General features: G+C 33.9%; 1 protein-coding gene across 1 annotated transcript in view; it reads right to left on the bottom strand.

The window, feature by feature from the left end:
* The window catches only part of LOC111085158 (synaptotagmin-10-like), a 38,857-nt gene that overhangs the window by 2,585 nt on the left and 22,827 nt on the right, over positions 1-13,445 (bottom strand). The window contains exons 4-7 of the mRNA XM_022382535.1: positions 12,241-12,353; position 11,450; positions 10,648-10,857; positions 710-830 (exon numbers count right to left, since the gene is read on the bottom strand). Coding sequence (XP_022238243.1) covers positions 710-830; positions 10,648-10,857; position 11,450; positions 12,241-12,353 — 445 coding nt within the window. The remainder of the gene's footprint in view (positions 1-709; positions 831-10,647; positions 10,858-11,449; positions 11,451-12,240; positions 12,354-13,445) is intronic.

Here is a 13,445-nt window from a genome sequence, read left to right as displayed (position 1 = left end):
AGGGCTGGGCGTGGCCTGGTTGTTAATGTGCTTTAACTGTGAATCTGATGGGTTCACGGTTCTTGACTTGCTGTCGGAGAAACACACTTGCCAATTATGACGTGGTTGCATTATAAGAGTGACTGTGAGACGCCATTATTCAGTACGACAAGAGTAGCCCAAAAGTTGGGGGTGGGTGGTGTTGAATAGCTGTCCTTGATCTAGTCGACAATTCCAAATAAAGGACAGCTATACGCGTATAGCTCTTTGTGTGCCTTTGCCCGAAAATTCTGAAACAAACAAACAACTGGTAACTTCCAGTTACATTCTATAAGGTCACGCAAATATCATTAGTAAGGTAGCAGAGCAACTGCTTACTGCGCCATTAGTAAGCTAACAGAGCAGCTGATTACTGTGTTATTAGTAAATTAACAGAACAGCTGGCTACTGTGTCATTAGTAAGTTAACAGAGGAGCTGGTTACTCTGTTATTAGTAAGTTAACAGAGCAGCTGGCCACTGCTATGAATTATATAAGCATTGTAAATAATTTATCAGAATATTTATCAATATCCATTAAGCAGATGAGTGCACTGGCAACTTTCATGAATAATGTAACAGATATTAGTAAAATAATTAGTAATTTTCAACGACCACCATGATAAAAACAAGTACGTTGAATAAATGATGTAAGAATGCTGTAAAACAACAACAACAACAAAAAAGATTCACCTGATGACCCAGTGATGTCCATCGCTTTCAAGTTTCTTGCCTTCATAATTGTAACTGTTAGTCTGCCAGCAGTCGGGAGGTAACACAATGATAACATCAACTCTCCTAAGTTGTCTTTGACCTTGGTTGAATATATATTAAAAAAAACAATAAGATTATAAAACAGTTGCTAACTGCAACAGTATCATTTTTATAAGTGTTATATGACCTTGCTAGATGAGATCAGGATGTTTAAAGCAATTATCAACTACAACTAGGGTCAGATGCTATTTATAACCAGATGGTGCAGTGCGAATGATATTGACAACATACCAGAAGTTAATTTTTTACTGCATATTTATTTCATCAGTTGACTTAATGATTAGGCTTTTTCGTCAATACTTTGTGAGCTAATTGTCTAATTTGTGTCCTCTATGTTTCACAGATATGGCTAAAAATGTTTGGCCTAGCTATACTTTGAAACATTTTTTTCCCAAATAAATGATGAATAAAACAATGTTTTCCAGTTTCACTTTTCATAAATATCGTTATTATTCAGATATTGTTAGGTGAAGAATGATAAGAGCACAGAATGAAAAATGTATTACTTTTCAATATATTCTTTGACCCTGGTAAAATAGGTCCACGGTGATAAAGTATATAAAATACTTAATGGTTCCAACAATGCCATTATCCTAATTATTTGTCGTTATTAGAAGAGAGGTGCCTTTGTCATTATACCGAGCATGATTAGCTTACGTGTTAGAAAAAACAGCAACAACTTGACTTTATCAAGACATTGAGCTTGATTTGCTCGTAAGATAGACTCAAAAACGTAAGAATGAAAGTGGCTTTGCCAAGTTATTGTGCAGAATCTATCCATTTATCGACTTAACTTGTCACAATTAAAGTGATTTGTAAAGGTACTATTGAAGACCTAGTGGCATTATTAACTTTACTCGTTAAATCTATAAACGGCACTTTCAAGTAATACAAGAAGGGATCCACCAAAACCCACATAGTTTACATAATTTAGAATACATGTTAAACATTTCGAACTTTGTTGGGGATAAATGTTCTCTATAACTAGATTAAGCTGATTAATGAAAACAAAAAACGTAAATTATAATGAAATGAGTGCTTCAAATATTCGCACAAAGTTACATGTGTTGTCCCTAATTTTGAGCTGATAGACTAGAGGGAAGGCATATAATCAACAGCACCCTCCGCCAATGCATGGTATACTCTATGCGAATAGTAGGATTTGACCATCACTCTTATAAGGCACCCAAGACCCCTAAGAGCGGAGCGCGATGTCGCAGAAACGGGAGGCAAATCATAGACCTTAAGAAACACAGTTGAAATTAATCAGGTTATACCACATTTAATGTAGGAGAAGTCATCTAAAAGAATTACATTAAGAGCTTATTTACGATACTTTGCACGAACTTTGAACATAAATGTGTAGTTGTTAAACATATTTTATTGTATGCTTATCGATCAAATGAACGTATTGATAATGTCAAACACAACATGGAATTTGTTAAAAAGAATAAAAACACCACGAGGATATAAAATCAGACTTATAATCTGTATACAGGAGTAGAAAGTATACCGTAACAGCTTTGTGGGAGGGTATTATAGCTTAAGAGAAACCCACAGAGAGATGATATGCAATGTATATCAAAATATACTTCTATTTTTAAACGTGAAATACATTTTTTTTCCCTGAGAAGCAGACGCTTATAAGGATGATTAAGCCCACACATTCCAACTGTAGAACTACTATTCAAGTGTGCAGCAAGCTATGGAAAACTCATAGAAGCACAATGAAACTGTTTATTACACTGAACAAAATTAATCTTTTTCTAAGTATGTTATTAAAAACACGTTAACGAAGCTTCTTTCCAGCTTCCAAAATAGACACATTTAAGATGAGTAGGAGGATAAATATTATGAAGAATTATAAAATTTGATGTTACATCTCTAAATTCAATTAATACAATACAACACTTCCCGCTGTAATCAGTTTCTAATAATACCCATTTTAATTGTTCTTTGAATGCGTAAAGTTATGTTGTAAATAATATGTGGGCACTAAATGTTACATTTTTATCTAAATTATCTTTGACACCAAAGTTGTAGTAATATAACATTTGAACTTTCTACTGCATGAAAATATTGCGGAGTTTATAAGCTGTAAAATATTTTTGCCAAACTTCCTATTTGATATGCAGAGAACCAGATTTCATGATCAACTGTACGTAAGCCGACTAATACATGATTTATCAGTGAAGACGAGGTTTAAGTATCCTATACTTTATTTAAAAGTCACAGCATTATTTACGTAGATCAGTTCTAATACAAGAAATGAAGTTGGAGTTTAATAAAACTGTGATAACTGTGAATTCAACATCAAGATGTAAATCAAAGAATTAAAAGTTTGTCCATTTGCATTATACAGTAACTAAACTAAGACTAATAAAGTGAAAGTTATTTTTTAACTAAAACAATTTAAATGTCCATTGATGTTATTGATAATGTGTGATTGTATCAACTTATAAACATTTCATCGTTTTTATTTTGCTTCTTGTTAAGCACGAAGCTATACGATGGGCTATTTGTGCTGTGCCCACCGCCAGTATTGAAACCTGATTTCTAACACCACAAACCCAGAGACTTACCACTGAGTTACTGTGGTGGAGCGGGATATCTTTTTAAAAACGGTAATTTGGCTTACACACTATTAAAATATGTCTGTTTTTTTTTCAGACATTTGCGCAAAGCTACTCAAGGGTACTCAGCACTAGCCATCCCTAATCTTGAATTTATAGGCAAGAGGGAAGATAACTAGTCAACGTTACCCATCTCCAACTCTTGGGCTAGTCGAATCACACAGATTCTGTGGCATTGTGATGTGAAATATGAATCCCCAGATTCACAGACCAGTACGATAAATATTAGACCACACCTGCCCCTAAGATGGGACTCCAGTTACTTAATATAAGATATTGTTTTATAAATCAAATTATTATTTAGCCGAATAATGCATCGTATAGGTAATTTAAACCTGTTAACCGTCATAACAATTTCTAAACCATGCATTAGTTAAGTTAACTATGATATGATATACGAGTAATAAAATAACTTCAATAAATATATGCTATTAAAGCGAATAAGTGCATTAATGAATGACTCCTTTTACGATGTTTATTTAATTCATGACATGCATAAAACATTCTAAAGTTTATCTAACTTTTATATTATTTCAATATTTATGAAAATAACTAAGTGATTTTAGATTTAACTTCAAGTTATTTACACCCTAAAAATAATAAAAAACAACAACAAAAAATTGTCATTACGCTAGCTCCACATTTATGTATGTATACTATACTCTAACAAAACATTTGAGGCATCACACCTTGTGAATGGAAGGCTGGTATCTCTCCGTTTGTGCTTTGTACGAATAAAGAGAGGACAAACTTACGATATCAAATACAGCTTAAGCTTTCTAATTAACACTTGCTACCAACTTTTTTCAAAGCATCTTAAGGTGTAGCGATATTCTATCTAAGGGCGATTAATTTCTATTCAAAATAGAACTTTACGCTAAACAAGGTGGATTCTGAAAGTTCATTGTTTCAAAATATTTCTGGATATGCATTGTGATATTAAATGAAAGATGTGTGGTTCTTTCCCACAGAATTCAGTCACAACAAATGTCTACGAGATGATGAAGCATTTATGATTTCCTTAACTGTTATAAGTGGACAAAAAAAAATGTATCAGTTAAAGCAGGCCCATAAAGTGATATACAGCTCCTAAGCAAACAATGAAATGCGGATTCATCACTCCACATGACGAGTTTTTCCGACTTTTCGGTTTAATTCAAACACTTAAGGTAACATGAGAACCTACGCCTTGTATTCGCACTTATTATGAGTGTTTTATGAACAAATTACCGACAGTGGACTGAGGATGTGTGGGTGTTCACAAATGTTCCATATATTCGTATCACCAATGTTATGGCCGAAAACTTAACTTTTGAATATGCATGAGCTTTCTTCTTCGTGGCATTTTGCTTCAATTGGCTGGCTGTGACAGCTGATGACCTTTATATAATATATACTACAGTGCATCATTGGTTTAACGTTTACCTTCAGGAAGGACGATATCATTTCTAGCTAGAGGTGGGATATCATAGTGCTCTTGATAATATATTTAAAGTGAGCTCTCAAAATATTTTATTTGTTACAACACCGTTTAATGAAATATTTATATTATAATATCAAAAACATTTAGCATATTATGAAATACATTCGCCAAGCAGATATCAGGAGCTGAGTTATGAACATCGAATTAGGTTAATACAAATAATGAGTGATGTTACACAAAGATTTGATTCACATTAAAGTAAATCGAGAGATAAACAGGGTGAAACAATATATTAGCGTCAATGGTAAAGTGTCGTTTCGCCAAGCAGATATCAGGAGCTGAGTTATGAACATCGAATTAGGTTAATACAAATAATGAGGGATGTTACACAAAGATTTGACTCACATTAAAGTAAATCGAGAGATAAACAGGGTGAAACAATATATTAGAGTCAATGGTAAAGTGTCGTTTCGCCAAGCAGATATCAGGAGCTGAGTTATGAACATCGAATTAGGTTAATACAAATAATGAGGGATGTTACACAAAGATTTGACTCACATTAAAGTAAATCGAGAGATAAACAGGGATGAAACAATATATTAGCGTCAATGGTAAGGTGTCGTTTTATGACAAAATCTTACTTGAAAATTTTATAAAGAAAAAAACGTTTTAGTCAAATTTTGAATTCCAGAACACGTTATAGTAATCTGAAGTTGTTCACATAATGCTTGCGATGTGAAAATATTATTTTGTTTCTAATTATTTACAAAAAATCAATGCCCCAAACACGCAAAAGATCATTTATGCGAAAGCTTCATTTTCCCTATTTGTTATGGAGAAAATGTGATGACTTGTGGAAACGTTACTTATGAAACGAAACGGCGCACAACTGGTTCTTATTCTGCATCACCAGTAATGTTTTTTTTTTTTACTGGCTTCTAATTTAATAGTTTCTGTTAAATTAGTTAGTCGTTGGAAACACTTTCACCCACAGAGTTATTTGATCGTTGAGTATTTTACTGTTTGAACTTGAAAAAACAAACAAACAACTTTAAGGCTTTTAGGTGCTTAGTCATGAACGCGAACGTAATATCACAGTTTGATTCTGTTTCATGTCATTCCGCCCACATCTTTTAACACCTAACAGGAAGGTTGAAGGAGTAGGTCGTGTTCATTAAAATAACGTTATTGATTATCTAAATGGGTGGATCGAAGTCTAAACTATGGTTCGTTGAATGTATTTGTTTCAAGGCAAATTTAAATAAAAAAGAAACATTATAAGCGCCACATTTAGAAAGATCTGAGTTATTATTTTACTTTGCTGGTTTGACATTAATGAAAATGCTGTTTCAATTATTCGTGCTTAATTATAATCAATTACACGTTAAATGTTTTTGTTTCTAAAATACAAATGAATACTTTTATATTTCACCTTAATCTAGTTTATAGAATATGTTACAGTTATAAATTGCATTGTTAAAGTATACAGCGAATAAAGTAATTAATACTGTGTTCTACCTATCTAAAGTATTATGTTTATTTAAATAAAAATTCACAGATGGATTTTGCGCGAAAGTGTCTACGCTAAACAATAGAGAGAGAAAGACATATTTAGATATATTTTTTGATAAGTTCTTACTTAAAAAAATAAGATTTCTAATTTCAGAGTTTTTCCTTTTGTGGCAGGGTTTGTATGTATAAAAGTTAATCTATAAACTTTCATTAACAGATATTTACTGTTTGACCAAAATACTATATTAAGAAACGACTTCTATACTTAAAACTGATATTTTTATATATTCAATGATTAAAATAGTATAATCTAGACAATAAACACCAGATATTCGGGTTTTCGACATTTTTATGTCAATTGGCTCAGTTTTTTCTGATTTATTTTTTGTATAGATGAAACTTATATTGATGTGCTATCATTATTAAGCTTACTTGTACCGTTTGAACCAAAAGAGCTGCATCACTCAAAGCTCTCATCTATGATGAACATTGCACCCTTGGGAGTTAATCAAATCTTCTTGAAAGGAGACTCGGAAAAAGAAAGAAAGGAGACTTGGAGAAAGCATGCAACATTATGTATGATTCAAAGATCGCATTTTGGTGTTGATTAAAAGTAAATGTGACCTTGTGTGTTAAACAAGAACATACGTAAATGTTCCAAATGGCTAGAAAGCCTGTTTACAAGAAAGTACATTGCACAATAAGCTTATGTTTATCTATTTTATATAGAACGCATGAAAGAAATACAACATTATTATTTTTGCTTTAAGACATTGTAGAAACAAATTAGAATGTTTTTAAAGAGAAAGAAAGTTATATTAATATACAATTATTTGCTTGATATGCTAAGCCAAGTACTATACTCGATTGGTTTGGTTGTTGTTAAGCGCAAAGCTATCCAATGGGCTATCTGTGCTGTGCCCACGATGGGTTTCCAAACCCTTTAACATTATAAGCCGTCAAACTTAACGATGAGCCACTGAATGGCATATAAAACAATAATAATAATGAATTATACATGTATAGTAAATAAGATAAAAATGTTTGTCGCGATTTTTTGAGCTCCAATTAAACTGCCCTCCTATAGCTAAGCCGTAAGTCTGAAGACTTAAAACGCTACAAGTCAGTTTTCGATACCCGTGGTGGGCACAACACACTGTGTAGCTTTTTGCTTAACAAATAATAGACAAATAAACTTAAAAAAAACGTTTGTATTTTTGTATTTTTGTTTTTTACCTGTGATGAAATAATGCATGCTAAAAATATCAATATCAAATATCATCGGCCTTTTTGTTACACCCTGGTATCTTTCACCATATTTGCTACTTGTTTGGAATCACTTTCTTGTTCCAGCATATCTTATTCCCAACACTGTGTTTTCTAACACTGTTGACTGAGATGAAGCTCACGCTTGTGTTGGTCCCCAACATGCTTCACAGCAGATGTTGTACGTTGAGCGTGATGCCGTATTTTTCTCGCCCATCAAACAAATTGTCGTTGACTTTTCCAAAAAAAATCTGAATTTGGGTTCTTCCATAAGAATACCTCGTTCATCCCATTATTTAAGTCTGATGCTCATTTCAGCTTTTTGGTTTAGTTGTCTTTCTTAAGCAGCAGATTTTGAGCAGCTACACATATATTGAGGTCATTTCTCTATTTGGGCTTTCTACCTCTACCACTTCTATTATTAAGAAAACTAGTTTCAAGATCCTTCTTTAGACTTGCAATACAACTCCTACTGAAGCATGAAATTTCGCAAATTCTGTCGCATGGTGTAGTCTTTACCAGCCCAAACTTTGATTTCTGGATTTTTTTCATATTGCATTTCAGTCTTGGGGACCATGAGTGCATTCACCACACTACTGTTGGGAATTGTACGAATGTCTGTACTTTTATAAACATTATGCTTGTGTGGCACTATCTGATTGGTTGTGTAAACTATTAACATGTGTACTATTGCAGCTAATTTTCATGAAATAGAAAGAGAGCAATTATATATATAATTTACATTTATTCACTCTTTAAATAATTATTTCCAGTAATGTACACATATTGCAATTCCATGGCCTACTCGAAAATACTTATTTCGTCAATACTACCCGCACAATGTAGTCTTAAAATATTTTTGAGCGATTTAAAGATAAAAGTAGACAATGTTTGCTTATCAGTTGACTTAAATCAAAGTGCTAAACTCAATAACCCCACTGGTTTCTGAATTCTTTAAAGCATGTTTTTGGCTTTAAGAATTGCTCCAAATATATTTTGAGAAACACCTCGTTATAACAGAAAAAAGTAATTACGAAAAAGCAGACAATATAAATGGTTTGGATATTTTATATTATGTTCAAAGTAAATAATGACGTCTAATTTGAATTTAATGCGAGCTCAGCATTTGGATATAAAAAGGTATTTATGAACTTGCCCTAAAGATGCATGACTGTTTTATATGTGTGTAAGGCAACCTCCCCCCTCTTTAAATGCTGAAAATAGACAGTATGATGAGGTTTAACGGATAGATATATTAGTCATACCACAGTAAAATGTTTTTGCCAATCACTTGTCTATAATATTTACTTACTGAAGAACGTTTGTTTGCTTGTTCGTAATTAAGCACAAAGCTACACAATGGGCTATCTGTGCTCTGCCCATCACGGGTATCGAAACCCGGATTCTAGCGCTGTAAGTCCGCAGACATGCCGCTGTGCCACTGGGGGCACTGAAGAACGAGCCGTTACTTTTGTGACACATAGACATCTTGTACTTAGCTACAAGCTAAAATATGATTAAAACGTTCGGACTGGGATCACTTTATTGTTTGTTATAGTTATTATTATTCAAACATTCAGCTGAGTATTTGTCGCCATACAAATAATCAATCGGTCTACGAAGTTCTAAGACTTACCCAACATATTTTGTTAAGTTAGTTCGACAAATATATACTTTTGAATGTTTATTTAGAATACTTTATCAAATTAATCTAACGTATAAATTATTCTAAAGCTTACTTAACGGATTTTATCAAATTAACCTAAAGGACAAGTAATGCCGAAGCTTAGTTAGAAGACTTTGTTAAATTAATCTAAAGAGAAAGTAGTTCTAAAACTTACGTAACTCATTTTGTGAAAGTAAGCTAATGGATAAGTAACTCCAAACCTCAGTTATCATGCCTTTGTTTTCTATTTCAGATCACAAGAGAAAAGTAGAGAACAGAGATGGTTACAATGTTTCCAGTTGAGTTCTAGTTTTTAATACACAGGTTATAAAGAAATTCTGGTGTCACTTTCGTACAGTATTTAAAACAATACATTATTCACTACCGCTGTTTCTCAAAATGAGCAATTGTATATATATTTTTTCGTATGTTCACAGTGTTCTCCATACTCAAATAGTTCCTAATTTAGTCAGAATGAGAAAACTTAGAAAAAACTATCACCTTTTAAACGAAGTAATTGTGATATTTATCATTTGCGTGGCGGGTTAAATGTCTTTTAGAGTGTGTTTATTGTTGATCACTAAAATTTTTAGGAACAAATAATAGTCTTAGATCTACAGAAAATAACGCTAAGGTTGCTGGTGTGAATAGTGTTGATCTCTAACCTTTTCAAGAACATATACTAACTCGATTCTACAGAAACTAATGGTAAGGTTGCTGGTGTGAATAGTGTTGATCTCTAACCTTTTCAAGAACATATACTAACTCGATTCTACAGAAACTAATGGTAAGGTTGCTGGTGCGATTAATATTGATCATTAACTTTTTTTTTTCGAAACTTGTATTATTCCTATTTCTACAGAACATAAAGGCGAGGTTGCTGAATAATATAACTAACTATTCACGGGCGTCCTCGGGGGGGGGATGAAGGAGCGCCCATGTCCGCGCCAGGTTGCTGAATAATATAACTAACTATTCACGGGCGTCCTCGGGGGGGGGGGATGAAGGAGCGCCCATGTCCGCGCCCACAGAATGAACGGATTTAATAAAGACCTAATTATCGGAACAGAGAACGATAGTTATCTTAATCCTAGAATAACTGGTAGTTTAGTGATTCAATGCGAATTTACTACTTAATGTAAAACAGGCCCAACATTTTCTAAAAGTCACATAACACTTTTATACAAAACTATCAAAATTACTTAAAATGGGAAAACTCTTACCAGAGAGTAAATATTCACATTATACAAATAGTTAATGCAGAGAGACAAAATTATGGTGATCAGGTTTTTATCAAGTGTAATATATATACACACACACCTTCATCATTATTAGTTTGATATCTTATACTTCTTACCTGAGGCACACACATTATATCCATGATGTACTCCATTTCATACTTGACGTCACACAGCTCAGCCAATCCTTTGACGAGGACTTGTCCAATTAAATCATGTTTAGAGAATCGGTCGAAGTCGTATACAGAAAATTGTAATGTGCGACTCTTCAACTGGTCGTAACTGACGCCGAATACAAATGTTTCATTAAAGACCGGGTTTAAATTTTTCTATGGACCTATAAAACATAAATAAATAAATCACCTTGGTAAAGGAAAACGAATCTATAAACAGTACAACAAATGTTTATTATTATTAAGATCTACTTGCGTGATCATTACAAAATTCCAAATGTTCAAAATGTTCACCACTATTATCAGTGCATATGTAATATTATAGTTATTGTTTCCAAAAAATTCACTTTGAGTTAGCATCCTTACCATCTTTAGTGTTTGTTTGTTTGTTTTTGAATTTCGCGCAAAGCTACACGAGGGCTATCTGCGCTAGCTGTCCCTAATTTAGCAGTGTAAGACTAGAGGGAGGGCAGCTAGTCATCACCACCCACCGCAAACTCTTGGGCTACTCTTTTACCAACGAATAGTGGGATTGACCGTCACATTATAACGCCCCCACGGCTGAAAGAGCGAGCATGTTTGGTGTAACGGGGATTCGAACCGGCGACCCGCAGACTGCGAGTCGAGCACCCTAACCACCTGGCCATGCCGGGCCTCCATCTTTAGTGTGTGTGTTTGTGTTTCTGCTATGGCTCACTCTGCATATATATATAGGCCTATATATGTTATAACACTAATTTGTTCTGACCCTTGGGTAGTTTCAAAGATAACAGTAGTTAATAACTGAATAAATTGAATTTTTGGATTTGTAATATTTGATAAATCAATTTATGGAACGATATTTAACGTCACTATAATTTGCTTTTCAGTTTTATTCTAAGCCAGATTAAAGTAGGCATAAACTAGGAAGTAAAATGGAAAGTTAACAATGGAAGGTGTAATGGCGTCCTGGTATTTTCAACTTTTAATTTGACTTTTTTATTTTGTTTTCTATAGAAAGCCAAGCTACAAATCAGCACTATAATATAAATGTGTTAAACTAGTTTTCTCTAAGAAATCAATTGATTCTGCGAAGGCTGCTGTTTTAGGACTAAGCATATAGAAGAGACTGCAAGGCTAAACAGAGGAGCGGAGATTGCAGTGCTAAACAAAGAAGCGGAGACTGCAATGCTAAACATAGAAGAGGAGACTGCAAGGTTAAACAGAGGCGTGGAAACTGCAAGACTAAACAGAGAAGCAGAGACTGCAATGCTAAATAGAGGAGCGGAGACTGGAAGGCTAAACATAGGTGAGACTGTATGGCTAAATAGAGGAGCGGAGACTGCAAGGCTAAACAGATGAGCGGAGACTGCAGTGCTAAACATAGGTGAGACTGTATGGCTAAATAGAGGAGCGGAGAGTGTAAAGCTAGACAGAGAAGCGGAAACTGTAGCTCTGAACGTAGTAAGGAACCGGCAGTGCTAAACATAGAAGACTGCAGCGCATTACAGACGAGCTGAGAGTCGCATGGTACCTTAATCTAATATGCAGATGTGAAACCTACTAACCCGGGTCTGAAACTTCTTCTTGCGATCTGGCTGGAGATAAACCTTCACGTATGGATCTGAGGAGCCCATGAAATCCTTCACTGGGAGATCTCTGGCTTGCAAAACCTACAGTAACCAACATTGGATTAAACAAATTTACCTGGGTTTATAAATGTATTTCTTCCTTGATGATTAGAAAATATAATATACAAAGTTAAAACATACCAATAACGTATTAAAATAGCTGTTAAATCTCTGAAAAACTCTAGGTTGGGAAGGAAGAGGAAAAATTACTTTCTGACTCTGATTACACTTTGTAGATTAAAGTATTTATCGTTAGTATTAATCAAATGGCGGCATATTCGAAGTTCAAGTTCAAATAATACAAAAAAAGAACCAATCTATAACCAAGTAACAGGTTAAAACTTATTCTAAGAAACGTTATTTGGTATTTATTTTCAGAGTTTGCTGTTTTTCGAATAACTAAGTTTTTATAATGGCTTACTAATTAACTCCGCGATCTGTAGCCTAATGATCGTCTTTTTTTAACGTGTTTCTAAGTATGCCTGGATGTTTTCATTGACCGTATAGATGTCTTTATTAGAAAATGGGAATTATCTATTAGACTTCTGGGTTCATTGAAATATAGAATTCACTCACGTCTCGCAAATGTTTGCTTGTTTGTTTTAGAGAAAAGCCACATCGGGCTATGTGCTGTTTCCACTGCGGAGAATCGAACCCCGGATTTTCACATTGTATGTTGATAAAGTTACCGTTGTCCCGCCGGAGGACTATCCGCATATATATTAAAACCGATGGTCCTGGCTTTAAAACTCAAATGATGAATAATGGAATTTAAATCATTGTAGATGTCTTGTAGTTTTCTTTTTGAAAATAGAGATATTCATATAAAATACCCGCGTTGTTAATACAGAAGGGCATAGTTATAAATAAGTATTGGTTATCTGTTGAGTCTAAGACATTGAATATAATAGACACAGGATGAGTGAAGAAACTAGTGTTGCTGGAATACAATAGACACAGACTGAGTCAAGAAACTAGCATTGAATGGTTAAAGTAGTCACTAACTTAGTCAACAAACTAGATAGCACCATCTAGGAGTAATTTTCAGTAATATTGTCTCAGTTGAGTCAAGAAAGCAAGAATGTTATTAGAAACAACATTGGTTTTACGACTCATTCATTGACTACCATAACC

The sequence above is a fragment of the Limulus polyphemus genome, unplaced genomic scaffold, assembly GCF_000517525.1.
Source record: "Limulus polyphemus unplaced genomic scaffold, Limulus_polyphemus-2.1.2 Scaffold255, whole genome shotgun sequence".
In the NCBI taxonomy this organism is placed as follows: Eukaryota; Metazoa; Arthropoda; class Merostomata; order Xiphosura; family Limulidae; genus Limulus; species Limulus polyphemus.
Note: the sequence above shows the minus strand (reverse complement) of the source record. Positions and strands in the feature narration are given on the sequence as shown.